At 30.5% G+C, this 16300-nt stretch overlaps 1 protein-coding gene across 2 annotated transcripts in view; it reads left to right on the top strand.

Moving 5' to 3' along the window:
- Nucleotides 1–16300, top strand: part of Mcm6 (minichromosome maintenance 6) — a 55134-nt gene that overhangs the window by 10901 nt on the left and 27933 nt on the right. For both annotated transcript variants that reach the window (XM_076498596.1, XM_076498597.1), the window contains exons 7-10: nucleotides 2842–2987; nucleotides 7828–7978; nucleotides 9087–9228; nucleotides 12377–12518. In XM_076498596.1, the coding sequence (XP_076354711.1) occupies nucleotides 2842–2987; nucleotides 7828–7978; nucleotides 9087–9228; nucleotides 12377–12518 (581 nt within the window). The remainder of the gene's footprint in view (nucleotides 1–2841; nucleotides 2988–7827; nucleotides 7979–9086; nucleotides 9229–12376; nucleotides 12519–16300) is intronic.

Genomic DNA, 16300 nt, shown 5'->3' with positions numbered 1-16300 from the left:
TAGTTTCTAGAAGCATTTATCAAGCAAACACTTTTCAGTACCATCAGTGGTTCATGTACAAAAAGACATTTTATAAAACTAGGAGATAAAGTACACATATGACACTTCACAAAATTGATCGTTGATGTGCAAAGAGATCCCTGGCTATTTAATATCCAGAGATGATACAGAACACCAGTGGTTAAGGTATAAAGACGAATATACTTGATAATGGCACTGGTAGTTAAAGCACAAACAGAACACTTGATAACAGCTCTAATGATTAAGGTAGAAAAAACTATAACACTTGGTAACAGTAGTGGTTAACTCTCATCATGATCTTGATTAATTTGACTCTCCACATGACCTATTTGTACTCATTTAAATTCTTTTTAAATTTGATATTTATAACTTTTAATATAATGTGTATATCTTCCTAAATTTAGCAATCTTTCAGTAAATATAAATCTTTCATAAACAGCTCCCAAATTTTTAGTGGAGTATTTTAAATAAACTAAAAAAAAATAATCTGTCTGTGAATATATCTAGTAATTGTTTTGAACAGTCTGTGTGCAAAGTGACTTTTCAAGTTAAGATCAAAAATACTTTTCTTCAACTCAGAAATCTCTGGTTTGATTCATGTAATGTTTGTTTCCAATAAAACTTTATATTTTATCTGTTATTTTCTCTATCATAACCGACCTCATCATCATAAAAAAAAAAATGTAAAATACATCTAAATTACTCTTTTTCTTTCTATAGTGACTTCAGATTTTTACATTAATTTATAACTTATAATTACATTTTATTGTTTTATTGCTCTTTGAATTGTAATTACTATTTGCACCTCTATAAGTTGTAAATCACTTAGGGAATGTGGAGCTCATGCAGTTGCGTAGCTAGGGTTTTCAGCACCCGGGGACAAAGTCAGTTTTTGTGCCCCCTTGTGACAAAATGTAAGCCATAATTCCTAATTGTGTAGCATCAATTTGGCCCCCCAACCCCTGATGCTGCACCTGGAAACAGATGTACCCCCTTTCTCCCCTAGCTATGCCACTGAGCTCATGCCATGCTGTCAAATTACTTTACTCATGAGCTACTTCCATACGTTCCTTGTGAAACATTTTTATTATTTTATTTTTTATCTTACATAATTGAACCTTAAATAACCTAAAGAAATTCCTTTTTTTTACATCTTAGTATATTTTATAAAAATAAATAAAGAATAAACATGAAAAAAGTAGAAATGAAGTATTTATTATTCTTTTTTTCTGTCAATGACTTAATTTTACTTTTTTTTATACTAATTGTAGTAATGCACTAAATAATTTTTGTTTAATTGAATAATGCATCAAAGAACAAGAATAATAACTTGCAAAAAGCAGTCAATTTCCTCTAACACAATTCTTCTGGCTTTCTAACTAGCAACAAGAGCTGTAACAAATTCAAGCTAGTCATCATCTTTCATATGGGAACAAAGTCTGTATTAACAGAGAAAGTGGTAGTTCTTGTTTCTGAAAACAATGTAATATAATCTATCATTTGATAGGTGAAAAACTTTGCTTTCTATTACTTTTGATAATAAAGAATTAAAAATGAGATACAACTATTAAAAGAGGGTGTGGCAAGGGGTTATGAATTTCTATGTGATGGCTCTGTAATTAAGCAAATCTGAAGGCTATAAAAATTATGGTTTGTCTGAGCAATGAGGATATGATGATGTGTAATTTGTGTTTAATTTCATATTTACTGGAGTGGTGGTGAATAAAATATAAAAAAGGAGGTGCCTAGAGAAAATGTATCACATGGGGAGAAATTCAGGAATTTTGAAAAATATACCTTTTAAAATTAAGAACATAAACTTATATACTATTAAAGTATAGATTATTAGCAAAGATTTTGTTATACCATTTCGTATGACATGCATAAAACAATTAGTCTACTAAAAGTTTAAATATAGGTCACTAAAATCTCATGGCATGTACAGTAAATGTTACCCAAGCAGCTAGGGTTAAGATACAAAGAAAATACTTGTCAACATTGTTGACTAAAGTATAAAGACAACACTTGTCAATATTGGTGAGTAAGGTACAAAGACAACACTTGTCTTCTAACATAAGTTATGATTTATTTTGAATTTAGAGAGCTTTAATATAATAATGTTTGGAAATTAATTTAGGCTAAAAATCAAAATAAAAATTAGAGTATTAGCTAATCAGCATTATTAGGTTTACAGACTCACTTTATATCTAAAAATCTAATAAGCTTTTGAAACAAAATAAACAATTGGTATTATCTTCACAGTTATAATATTCATAATTTTACATAAATATTTTGGTTATTAGGATTGCAGTTTAGATGCAACATTAAAAATATTACAATACAGCTGCCATATGAACTGTGAAATAACAATAGATTTGGAATGATAGAACAAAGTGGAATATAATGTTAATTTTACTTTTTCAATGTGACAAATAATTGGATCACAAATAATTAGACTTAATAAAACAATTGCTCTTTTCTACAGTTTTCTAATCGTGTATTGTATACTTGCATTTTCTTTTATATTGTAAAACAATTTAATGTATCACAAATGCTCAGATTTAATAAAATAATAAGTTATCATTCTGTTAGTATGTTAAAATATCTCACTGTGATATTTAAAAATATTTAGTTGAAAAGGTATTTTCTCTAGAAGTTTTGTTGTATTGATTATCAGCACCTTGTGAAAGTAAATTTTATTCTAGAAAGTTTATTAAATATAAATATTAAAGCAGTAAAGGTGTAGCTTTCATAAATACTGAATCTTATTGCTTTCACCAAATATTTTTATGCAAACTAGTAAACATATCCCAATTATAGGTGTACGCACAGAAAGTAGTGTACGACATAAAGGGATGGAAGGATTTGAAACGGAAGGAGTTAGAGGTTTGAAAGCTTTGGGAGTAAGGGAACTGTCTTACAGACTTGCATTTCTAGCATGTGCTGTCACTTCTACAAATCTAAGGGTATGGCTTTTTATTGGTTAGGTAGATCACAAAATTATATAAAGAAGCAATATAAGAAAATAAAAACACTATGAACTAACAGCTGAAATTCTTTTGTAAAATTATTTAATAACTGAGATTATAGTGATAAAATTAGTATTGCTGAACCATGCATAAATAGTTTTTGCTAAAGTTATTTTCTATATCAAGAAAAATATTTACTTTGTAGATCTGGAATATATTCATTAGTTTTTCATTGTATATATGCATTGCTTATGAATGTTAAATCATTGTATTTATGCATTGCTTATGAATGTTAAATCATTGTATTTATACATTGCTTATGAATGTTAAACCAGTATGAATATGTTATATTTGTCAGTCATATTAAGAAAAATAGACAAACTTTAGTTGTAATTTACTTAACGTTTGGGAGCAACTACATAGTGCTATTATAATTTATAATACATGTAGCAACTTGTTTTTGTCTGTTTGTCTTTAATGAAATTTTATCTTTTCCAACCCTTTATCATCAAGACATGGTGAACAGTGTGAAATATTTGGGTAGTATACATTTTAGTATTGGGAAGACTTTGCACAGCAATTGCCTGGAATCTCTGGTGGGTTTCATTCAGATATAAAAGACAGGAGAATTGAACTTTGAAAAATATCATTATTATAGTTTTAATAAAAGAACCAGTACTATGTTATTGTTTCTTATTCTTTTACTTCAAAACAACCAAATTTCTTGGTTTTCAGCAGAATCACTTAATTCCTAAATTAGAGGCCCAACAGTACATTTTCAACATTTCACAAAGTGTCCTGTTCTTTTTATTGTTTATTTGTTTTTATTTTAATACAAAGTGTACAGAGTTTCTGTACATTATATTACAGTAATTTTGCAGCCTCTATGTTGTTACAGAACATGCTGCTCTGTTTGATAACCATAAATCCTTACAATAATCCTGCTGCAAGGTTTCCATTGCAAAAGTCTGATATAAAACTGTTATGTTTAAAGTACGCCACTCTTCTTTGTGGGGTTTCCATAATGCAACTTATGTATAGGAATGGCAATTTGCACAAACAACCATAGTGCTGTCTGGTAGTTTGACTAGGATGTTTGCATATGGTGTAGCATAAATATTCCTTTCATTCTTCAACTGCCTGATGCGTGTAATGGCTTAATAGAAGATTTATCTTGGTGAAACCACATTCCTGTTCGCCTTGTTTCTGTACAAAACCAGCATTTCTTTGTTGTACAAAAGGTCTAGAACATTAGTCTGATAATAAGTGTAGTTATTGACATTTGTAATTACTCTCCTTTTCCTCACTTTCTTTTGACACAGTATATAGAATTTGTTATGGATCATCTTGAAAAATTTTATTTGGAATATGTTTCAACATTGAGGAGTAGAAAATGATATGATACTTGTTGCCATTTTTAAAATTCATATATTCTTTGTTGAGGATCACCACATACTGCTATTTTAATCCAGGTAAACAATGATTGTACAGTTCTCTACAGTTAGTTTTCCTTTCCACTATATTGAGGAAGCAACTTATTATTCACATATGATTTCTTTTGGTTTTCTAGATGAAGATTTTCTTTGTTTAGGTCATGTTCCTTTGCCACTGGCCTTTGTGTTCATGAATTCTCACTCATTACAAGACCCAGCAATTTCCTTACCGTGGCTGGGATGCAAGTTTTTGCAGTCTCTTTTTGGATAGTTTTGGTTCCCCAAGTTGATCCATATTTCTTTATCGTCTATTGCTATTAAGTTTAAGGTATATTTTATCTTGGAAATTCTTATTCCCTAATTTTACCACCTCTTTCTGAGTGTATGAATCTTATTTCATAAGGGTTGTTACATACCTTATCCAAAATAATAAATTTTCAGTGGAGTTGCACAAACTATGAAACACTTAACAGTATTAAAATGTTCAGATACATGATGCTGTACCTTGTCTTTCCATTAGCTGTTGTTGTTATTTAATTTGCTGATAGTATATTCAAAATTGTTCAATACAATGTACTTGAACCTTAGTTTGTAAAAAGATAACATACACATAAACATTTCAGCTGTTTTTACAGTCACACTTATCTGTGGCATAATCATCAGAAAAAAAACTGGTTTTTGTGTAAATTGGCTAGCTGTGGCAAGCCTATCTCAACAATTGCAACTTTGTTAGGTATTTTTCATGTCCTGATGTCTTTGGTTATGTATTTATAATCAACTGTTTTATACATTTTGAAATATTTTACTACAATCCAAAGTTTCATTATAAGGCTCATTTACCTTTAATGGCTAATCTGTTTGTAAATATTTTTTAAGTGAGATGTTGATGTATTAAGTACTAAATACATTATCTTTCTCTAATTGTATATGTAGGAGAATTTTTAATAAACAAAAATATAAGTACTTAGAATTAGGGTATTATTGTTTTGTATTGATCTCATTCATATAAAGAATATAATAGAGTATATATGTTCATATTTGAAGCATTATAAAAGTACTAAAGTATTTAACTTTCTTACATGGGCTTGATTTATTCAGCCCAGTCTGTGACCCCAAATTGACCTTTAGCAGGGGAAATTCTCAAGAAAGAAGTAGAGGTATTGAACAGGATGAAGTGGACCTGTTTTTGAGAAAAAGAATCTTTTTTGTGTAACTATAAAAAGACAAAGCTACTCAAATGAGAATAAAAATACATTAGAAAAGTTATTCACAAATTGTAAGTTACAGTACTTATGAATATTTCAGATATTGAATAAAAAGGCAGTAGGAAAGGTAAGGAATAAATGCTAGAAAACTTAATTTAAAATTTTGGGCTGGTAGACAACTTTGGAATTGTATAATATACAGAACATGTTGATTATAATTATGATTTATATGAGGAAGACTATACCACCCAGTAAACAGCACAAAATAATACTGTTAATATGAACAGATTTTATATTAAAAATTGGTAAATAAATGAATTAATGCACAATAATAGTTCTAGTAATGGCAGAATTTTCCCCCTAACCTTTTTAGAATTTCCATACAATAACTTTTTAATGTGATTTGTGTTTCTTCAAAAAATATCAAAAGGTTTCAGTAAATATTAGTTATTTTGTAGAAAGAAAAAACTTGAACTGTTTTTACCAAACATTTCTCCAGGAATAAGTATGGAGTTGAAATGTTGAAGATTGCTTCAAGTGCAAAGTGATTTTCATGTTAGGATAAAAATACTTTTCTTCATCTGAAAACTCAAATTTCATTTGCCTAATAATGAACATTTTCTTTTCAATAAAACTTCCTATTTTATCTTCTTTCTTTTTTTTTAATGCAACCTAGCTCCATATGCATTTGGTTCATTTGACTGATGTGATAAACACCATAAAAAAAATGATTATATATATACCTTTATTTTTTTATAAAATGACTGCACATTTTAACAGGACACAGGTTGTTTATTCTAAATAGCCTAAAGGTCATAACACCTGCTTCTACTTAAATGTTATTGTTTTATTGCCTTTTAAACTATTCTAAATAATACCACCACACAAGTTGTAAATTATGTGACAGATATGCAACTTGCATAATGCACAAGATGGTTATAAACATTCATCATGAAAAAATTTTCTTTTTCTTACCTGATATAACCTAATATGTTTCTAATTTTTATATTTTAGTTACTTTTATAATAGTAAATAAGACAAGAAATATAATACCTTGATCTTTTTTTCTTTGCTGTCAAGTGTTAATAAAACTTCAGTCTGCTTTTTTATATTAATAGTACTAATACACTAAATAACTTTATTTAATTAAGTACTGCATCTAAAGTCACAGAATAACTATGTGATAAGAGCCATTAAAAATTTGGCTAAACTCTGATAAGTTTCTCATTGGTATAGGAAGTGATAGAGACAAACCACTACAGAAAACATTGTAATATAATACGTCATTTGATAGACTAAAACTTTGTTGTTGTTTTTTTATTAGTTATGTCAGAGAGAACTATTAGCAACTTATGAAGAGAGGATGTAACAGGTGGATGGAGCAAATGTGTCTAATTTTCACTTTATGGCTCTGTAAACAAATAAGATTGAAGGCTATAGACATTGTGCTTTGCCTGAATAATACCTGTGTTATAACGAGTAGATTACATTAAGTATTTTTATTGGAAGGAGTGGTAAGTAAATAAGAGAAGAGGAAAGGCCTAGAGAGAAATGCCACAATTCTCGTACTAGAGTAGGTTGAGGATTTTATTTTGCAAAATATTTCCTTTTAAAATTAAAACTTTTATATAATATTAACATTTGTTTTATTAACTATGTTCTGATGCCAACTCTATTTGTATACCATGATAGTCAAGTAGTTTAATTAAATTTTGAATGTAATGCTAAAAAGGCTATAACATGCACTTTGACCAGCTCATTGCCAGAAGGTTAAACATTCATGTCAGGCATAAGTGACTAGAAAAATGAGAAAGTAAAATTTTCTGTAGTACCATAGATTTCAGTTAATGTTTTCAATACTTAAGATTTAGTAGCAGTATTATGTGTTAAAATTTCTTCATGATAATTTTTATTTTACATGTTCTTTTGCTGCAGTTGGCTTTTTCTTTGTTACATCCAATTATGTATTTGTTTCTCATCCCAAGTTCTGAAGACAAGTAGAAGGGGAGAATTGATGTTTATGTATTGGTTTTTGAACTTCTATCAGTTTTGCATCTATTGCTTTGTAAATTTACCTACAATTTTAAGATAGATTAAATATTTGTTACTATCTTTTAAGTAAATTGTAAACATTTGGACTTAGTTAGATTTTATAGTATTGTAGCTTATGATGAGAATAATAGAAAAAAATATTTTCAGTTTGGGGGAATTAATTTTAATCCTGAAGAAATAAGTGCAGAATCTGTAAAAAAGCAAATGACACCTCAAGAATGGGAGAAAGTCTACAACATGAGTAGAGATAAAAATCTGTATCACAATCTCACATCTAGCCTGTTTCCTACTGTTCATGGTATGTTGAATTAACATGAGTTTACTGAGATTATACTCTAATTTTTTTTTTTAAAGCTGTTATAAAAATTGAAATATTTCTTATTTTAGTAACTTTTTTTTGGTTTCTGAAATATCTGTACAAAATTTGAAATTACCTGTTACTTAAGTCTTATAATTTATGAATTTCAATAAGTGTGTAATTTTCATGTTATGGTATTTAGATAGTGTCATTTTTTCTTTAAAAACAAAATTTTCAATTTATTTTTGAAGGAAAGACTATGAACTATAGTATTTTCCTACTATTATTAGCTGTAATCTGTGTGTGCCTTACAAATAAGACCTTAGTAAAAACTTTACATAAAAAAATTGCTGCACACTTTGAATGTTTGACACATATACACTGAATGGAACATTATTTATTACAATATTATATAGTTCTGACTGCAGATGTCTGTGTAAGTCCTGTAATGTACATTATAATTCTTGATATTCTTTGTTTATTCAGTAATTTTACATATGCCTAAAAACTTGGAAAAATTATTTTTTGAGGGAAAAATAATGTTTATACTTTCCATTTAAAACTTTGAATTATAAACCAAGAAAATGGAACATTATTTTGAAGATAGAGTTCCATAAGTACAACCATAATAAATTTAGTTTTTTTTTACATTAGTTTGTTTTCTTTTATGTTTGAGAAAGAAAAAAATAATAGTTTTTAAAAAAGACATTTTAGAATACTATGTAAATAATGAAAGTAGATCACATTGTTATATTTATATCAAATTTTTGAAAACCTTTAAATTACCTTAAAAATCAATATTTGCAAATGTCTCTTGAACACAAACATTTTGTGTTTACCTTAATTATAAACAGTTGTATGTTAGAATAACAATAATACTAGTAAGGTAAAAAATTATTTTGAATTTAGTAGTCTTATCTACTCTTTCACTTTTGAATCTAATTTATTGTAGTAAATTTAATGTTATTTAGTAATTTTTCTACATATGTATTTTGAATTCTTAATACTTTGTTTTACCGCTAGTTTACAATTATTAAAATGACGGGAACTGACTTGCACTAAAGACACAATTAAATGATATCATGTGTCTTTGTTCTTATATTTCAAGGAAATGATGAAGTAAAGCGAGGTGTTTTGTTAATGTTGTTTGGAGGTGTGCCTAAAAGCACTGTGGAGAGAACGTCTCTAAGAGGTGACATTAATGTTTGTATAGTAGGAGACCCAAGTACTGCTAAGAGCCAATTTCTCAAGTAAGATTCTTGAAATTGCAAAATACTTAAAGATTTTTCTGTAATATTTTTTAACTTTATGCACTTTTAAAGTTCTATGTTTTAAATTAAGCAACTGGTTTTAAATTTTATTTACTAGCAAGTTCTTTCCTGTTCTTATACAGTTAAATAATTGTGTATGTGCTGTAACTCGTGTTTAAATCATTTTGTTTGTATATTTAATAATTGTGTATATTTTGCCATGCTTGCAAATTTTGGAATATTGTATCATTTATGAAGTTGCTCTATTAAATGAAATGAAAAGGTAGTATTTGTATGTTAATATGATGTCTAGTAGTATTTAAAATTTGGTACTTGCATGTTATCAGGGGCCATTAAAATCATTTGAATGTATGAGAAATTTAAAACATTAATACAATATTGAATATATAGTTTATTTAGATTAATTTGTTGTTTTTTTTCTTTTCACAGCAACAAAAAAAAGCTTAATATCTTGTGACTTTTTTGCATATACATTCAGCAGGGAGAATTCCTTTGCCTTCCAAAAAAAGACTGCATCTTCTTCACTTTTGGGTAGATCCCAAATTTTAATCATCTTTGGGGCAAGAGACAAACATGGCTTAACTAGAAAAATTTTTTAAAAATTGTTACGTTAAATCTAATCACATTACATTTATATTAAATCTAATAAAAAATAATAACAGTTAAGAAATTAATGGCCCTCTGTTAATATGCAAGTAGCAAAATTTTTCTTTCCATGTCTTTTATGTAGCTAGAACGAAGTGTGCAGTTTTTGTTGTTGGTTTTCAACCTCATACTAGAAAGATTTCTGCCCATTCCCACTGACCCTTTGGTTGACTAAATCATAGCTGATCTGGTTTTCAAAACAGGAACATGTAGACACCTCTTGCACTTTCTCCTGTGTGATATTTTTTCAGGCTCCTTGCAACATTTACTCCTTCCCCTTTTTTTTTTTCTTCCAGTGAAGTAAGGGAATCCTTAGCAGCCCTCAGTCACTGGGGTGGAGAAACATGCAGGTTTCCTCCTTAGTGCTCTGTAGAATTTTAATTTGCCATAAATACTCATGATTTTCCACTCAGTGAGAAGAAGGTAAAGCTAGCTTTCCTCTTTTCATTTACCCTGGATACTTCTTCCCATATAGAGAACTGTTGGTTGGAGTAGGATCACTTGTTGTAGTAGGGGGTTTCATATGACACCACCCTTTTTCTACAGTTAAATTTAGGTATTTTGCCTTGTAATACCAGCTATGAAATGTATGTACACTATTCGTATAGCTTAGGGAATGTTCCATGTCTTCCTCATTCTGCATACAAGATGTCTCTTCCCTGCATTTATGTTGGAGTGCATTATGATTTCTGCTCATAATACCAGTTACTGTTCTTACAGTTGAGTTGAGACAATACCATGATCTTCTTGCTTCTATGATGGTTTGGGAAGTTTGTCTAGAAATTGCTGACTTCTATCTCCAGTTCATAATTGTAGTTGCTTGATGTATGGCATTATGTTTACTTATAGTTGGGGTTAATGGGTACATGGAATGTGGTCCACATTTCTTAACTATTATGTTTGTGCCAAGGATGAGTTATGGAACTCTGTCTGTCCTGTTGAGGTAGGATATCTATATAGCTCATTCCATTTATATTTTACTTTGGGTTGTACCTCTTCATAAACTTGCTCTTGTGTGCCTTTTTTTTTTTCACTTGTGTCTTTCCTTTCCTGCTTCAAGGGTGAAGAGCATACCTGTTCCAGATGTAGTGCAATACCATACATGTGCTTTTGTTTGATTTCAGGGGAGCACATATGCTTATTCTAGCTAGTTGCTTTCTGCTTGGTTTCAGTACTGAAGGCCTATATTGGCCCCTCCACCCTAGCAGTGTGTGATTCTAGCTTTGTGAGAGAAGTAAGACCACCACATAAATTAAATATTTTTACATTGAAAATCCATTTCTGATAAGTACTTACCTCCCCAACACACATTTTCTACCCTTCCTCTTCACTGCTTGTGTTCTTTTAGAGCCTGTCACTTCTTGAAAGTGATGATCTGTCATGAAAAGTACAGAGATAACTGCATAAATATAGGTGGTGTTGTAGTGTTAATGGAGGGTAGTCACATGCTATGTATATGTTCAGTGGTGGTGTGAAATTGGTGTGGTATATAAACTGGTGTGCTGAGAATGAAAATGTTTTAATAGTATGGAGAGGGCAGATAGAATACTGAAATAGCTTTGTGTTGGAGGAAGTAAGTATCTATCTGAAACACATTTTCAGTGTGAGAAAATGTTAACATTGATGTGAAAAAATGTCACAATACCCATACAAGGGGAGATTAAGAAGTTATTTAAATATTTCCTTTTAAAATTAAGAAATTACAATTTAAGTAATGTTAAGATTTGACTTAATAACTAGATTTTAATGGCAAGATTATTCCAGTGCATTGATAATAAAGTAGCATAATTTAATTTTGAATGTAACTGAAAGTAAATCGTGACATGCACACTTTTGGCCTACCTGTTACAAGAGGTTTAATTCACTTATGCTGGATTAGTAGTTTTAAGATCATGTATTCATTATCAGCAATTTTTGAAAATACATATAAAGTATCTTTATTTTATTATAATAATAAACTGTGTAGGAAAAAAAACAAACTGTTTAATATCTTATGTGTTACCTTTTTAGTTCTCCCAAGTTTTATTCAGTTTGTTTACAGCATTTTCAAAGTTCTTACTGCAAGGCTTGATAACTCAACCCTTGATGTTGTTTGATAAACCTTTAAATTACTATTGGTTTTATGTCGTATCTTAAAACCAAGAACACCTACCTGTCATGGATTGAAGAGTCATCAAAGTATTTATAACATTTATACTTTTAGTTAAAAGTTAAACCTAGGTGTTTTTACTTATCATTTGAAAGTTCATTTGTATTAGTAAGTTTTAAATGGAGAAAAACAAATAATGAGGAGCTATCCTGTTTTGTTTGCAATCATAATCAAACTTTCTTTGCTTAGAAGATGACTGGAAGTCTCTACTGTTCTCCCCTTATTGTCTTTTGTAAATTGATTCTGCAATAATTGTGAAGTTTGTTTGTATCAATATCTAAATTTCTGCCTTGAATAGGATAATTTAAGTTTGTAATTTCTGTGTATATACAGGCATGTTGCAGATTTTTCCCCTAGAGCTGTGTACACCAGCGGGAAGGCATCATCCGCTGCTGGTCTCACTGCTGCTGTTGTGAAAGATGAAGAATCAGGTGAATTTGTCATTGAAGCTGGAGCTTTAATGCTAGCTGACAATGTAAGTAGACTTCATTTTTGATGTAACTAGATAAGCAGAAGAACCTGTGAGTATGAATATATATATATATACAGATTAAAACATAGGTGTCATCATATATTTTGCTCAGTTGGTATGCAAAACCTGACTTATGTTAATTGCCTAATATTTTCAGAATGCTTTATACAGTTAAGGGCAGAGTTGTGTATTTAAATAAGAACCTTGGCAAAGTTCACCTTTCATAGTTATAGCAAACATGAGAATTTTGAAACACTTAGTGAATTTTCTTTCTGTGATTTTATTTTCATATATCTTTTTGTAAGACTTCTGAAATTAAATTGTCTACCAGTACTTTATCCCATAATTTACTTCATGTAAATGAAGTGTTTGCTGTAAGTTAGTATGTGCCAGATGCATTTATAGTTTTTTTTATAATAGGCAACTAATGTCACAATAATCTTTGCAATTTTGTTTAAAAATAAGTTTGAAAAACGTTTTTGTTTTGTTTTTTACCTTTCCCTGTGATCTTGAGATCTACCTATGTTGTAAGTGGATCTATTACAAATAGTTAATGAGCTATTTAATTTACTATTTGTTTGTTTTTAACCTTCAAGTAAAATATTCCTCTAATAAAGAGTATAAATTATTTGTCAAGCAAGCAGTCATACTAATACTGGACTAGTAGTTTTAATATCATGTATTAATTATCAGCCATTATAAAAATGCATATGAAGTATCTTGAATTTATTATAAGAATAAATCATATCTAGGAAAAATAAAAATTCAGAAATTGCCTGTAGAAATTCCATTCCTAGAACATTTAACTTGTTAAGTATTAAAATTTCCTTTTATGACCTAGCCTGTACTCCACTGGTACAGCGGTAAGTCTACAGATTTGCAATGCCAAAATCGGGGGTTTGATTCCCCTCGGTGGACTCAGCAGATAGCCCAATATGGCTTTGCTATAAGAAAACATACAAACCATACACATTTATAACCTAACCAGCATTAGTGAATTTCAGAGAAGAATTATGCAAAAAAATAAATTGCTTTTAAAGAAGATAAATATGCTTTCATTATATACAGTTTTACAAGGATGGGTTGTGTATAACAATCTAGACTGACATCATTGTAAAGGCCATGTGTTAATTTTCTCTTTTTATTCAGATATAATATTTTTTGATTTCAATATTGTTGCTTAATGGATAATGTTCAGGATCTTTTCTTGGTAAAACAAGAAAGTCAAAATTATTATTCTTTGCCTTTTCTTCTCCTTGTCTTCCTATCAATAATAGGAGTCAAATATTTAAATTGTTTTATGTAGTATCATTTTGTAAATTCACTTTAATATTCCAACTGCCAACAGTTTAGCCATTGTAAAACCTCTTGTCCATGTTGTTGTGGTATGTACTTCCAAGTCTTCTGTATATAGTCAGGACCTGCATCTTTTGTGTTCTCAATATTGGCCTATTTATGGAAGAATGAGAAAAAAGTACACAGTTCCATTTGTTTTGGAGTGTATAAAAGCTAAGTGATAGCCTAACTGTATCATCTGTGTTGACTGACTGCTGTTTAAAGACCCAAAATGGCTTGTCATTGTTTTCACCTAGTTCTCTTGGAAATTCACAGAAATCTGATATACTTAATGTTCTCATCTGTATTCATCCAGTTTTTCTGTTTCCTGGTCATGTTGATACTTTATGGAACAAGATATTTGACACTGTAGTGAAATTAACTTCCACTGGTAACATCATTTGTTTGACTATTCTAATCATGTATTTCTGATACAGTACATTACCTCTTCTCACATAAATAGCTATTGAATTATGTGCTGCCCTCTGCTAGCATAATTTTTGTTTGCATACTAATAAGCTTTGATCTCCCATGCATCTCACAACCATCTGATTCAAATGCATCTCTCATGCAAATCATCATGCAACAACCCTCCAACAATAAGAATGTTGCACATTCCTGATGCATGTGACCCCTCTATTTGATTCTACCAAACTATCACTTTTTTTTGGTAGAACTTGTGTCAAGACATTTTTTTGCTCTTTGATTTTAATCAACTTCATTTTTTTTCTTCAACAAGTAATGGCTTTTCAGATAATTTATTTTCACAGTTTTTTGCCTTTCTTTCATCAAACATTTCTCTTTGATTTTTAGTTTTAAACAATAAATTCCAAAGCTTAAGTTACCACTTCGAATATCACACCTTCTACTAGCACACTCACACAAGTTACAGGAGGTTGGGGTGACTCATCTTTGGATTTATTGGCTATCACTCCTTTGCAATTGATCCTTATCTGAATCAACCTCCTTCTTCTGAATATGCCAAACCTTTTGGTATTGACATGAATTTTGACAGCTTTTTTCTTGCATCTGATTTTGGCATGTCTTCCTATGCCCCTATTGCAGAATCAGCTAGACCTACTATGGGCTTTTTAGATGTGATTTCTTAAGTATGTTCTATTTCATCCATTTCCATGATTTTGTATGACCCCTGTACATCTTTCTTACATGATACCTCCTCCTCTAAGTATTTAGTTTCTCCCCTGTTCCTGGAGGTTTGGGTTCATGCTGAATGTTTTGTTTCTCAGATGGTTGAGGGTACCAGCATGCCTCACTGTCCATGGGCTTCAGATCATTTTGTTTTGGCTTACCATCAGGATGAATGTCCATTTTTCAACTCACAACAGTTATAATCGATTTTACTCAATTGCAGATGGGGATGTTTGTTTATCTCATGCCCACTTTTCCCACCTGTCAACAATCCTATGATTACCTCTACCTTTTCATGTTTGTCTTGTTCAACTCTAGCTTTAAACATATGATTTTTCTTTAATTTGAATCTCCTTAGGAGTGATGCAATCTTGTTCCAGGTTTGTCTTGGAGACTTGTGTGTGGCCCCTGTTCTTTAGTGAAACATTTCTAGTAATATTCCTGAGACTTTGGAAGTCAGTGTGACAGTATACTACTCTTTCTTTTTTATTAATAATTTATTGCATTGTGAGACTATACATGCCCCTGTTACTGTTTCCTGTCCAACTACTTCTAAGCCTTTACCTGTTCTATCCTCCAGGGATTTCTCAGCTTGTCAGTTTATTCAATTCATATGAACACATTGACTATTTGGTTGAATTCCAGTTCAGTGAGAGATCACTTCTCTGATTTTGTTCCCTTTTGGTGACCTTTCACCACAAATTTATTCAGGTTTTATCTGAAAGACTTGTCCTACAGTTTGATTCCCTTTCTCTATTATCTCCTGATAGATACCCATTTCCATTACCTCAGGATCCTACCACCAGTCGTCATCTGTCCAAAGTGGTACAAGATCTCTACCAGCAAGCAGTCAAACCTCAATCATCCTTTTACAGGTTTTCCTTCTTGGCTGTTTGTAGTATCCAAGAAAAACCAGACTGGCCTGTGATCAATATGTCCCATCTCAACAATTTGTATTTCTACCCCAGTTTACTATTCAGTCTTCTCTCACCCTGTGGTGGGCTTTTTCTCTGGGTTTGTGAATGACCAAGGTAGATGTCATGAATGCTTACCTGCATATCTTTATCTCATTAGTTGAGGTGCTATCTTCAGTTCCTTCATCATGGGGTGATTTAATGATTTCCCATCCTGCCCTTTGGACTTGCTTCGGTTGTGTATGTTTTATATATGGTGGTCAAAATGTATGCCCGACATTCACATGCCATAACAAAAACGTGCATTTTTTTGGGCTAGTATTGGAAAACAAAAAAAGAAAGATGAACACTTAGGCTTTTTATCTAATTCCTAGTTCTCTGCTTTAG

Source organism: Tachypleus tridentatus, chromosome 4 (assembly GCF_004210375.1).
Source record: "Tachypleus tridentatus isolate NWPU-2018 chromosome 4, ASM421037v1, whole genome shotgun sequence".
In the NCBI taxonomy this organism is placed as follows: domain Eukaryota; kingdom Metazoa; phylum Arthropoda; class Merostomata; order Xiphosura; family Limulidae; genus Tachypleus; species Tachypleus tridentatus.
This window is presented reverse-complemented; position numbering and strand designations above follow the sequence as displayed.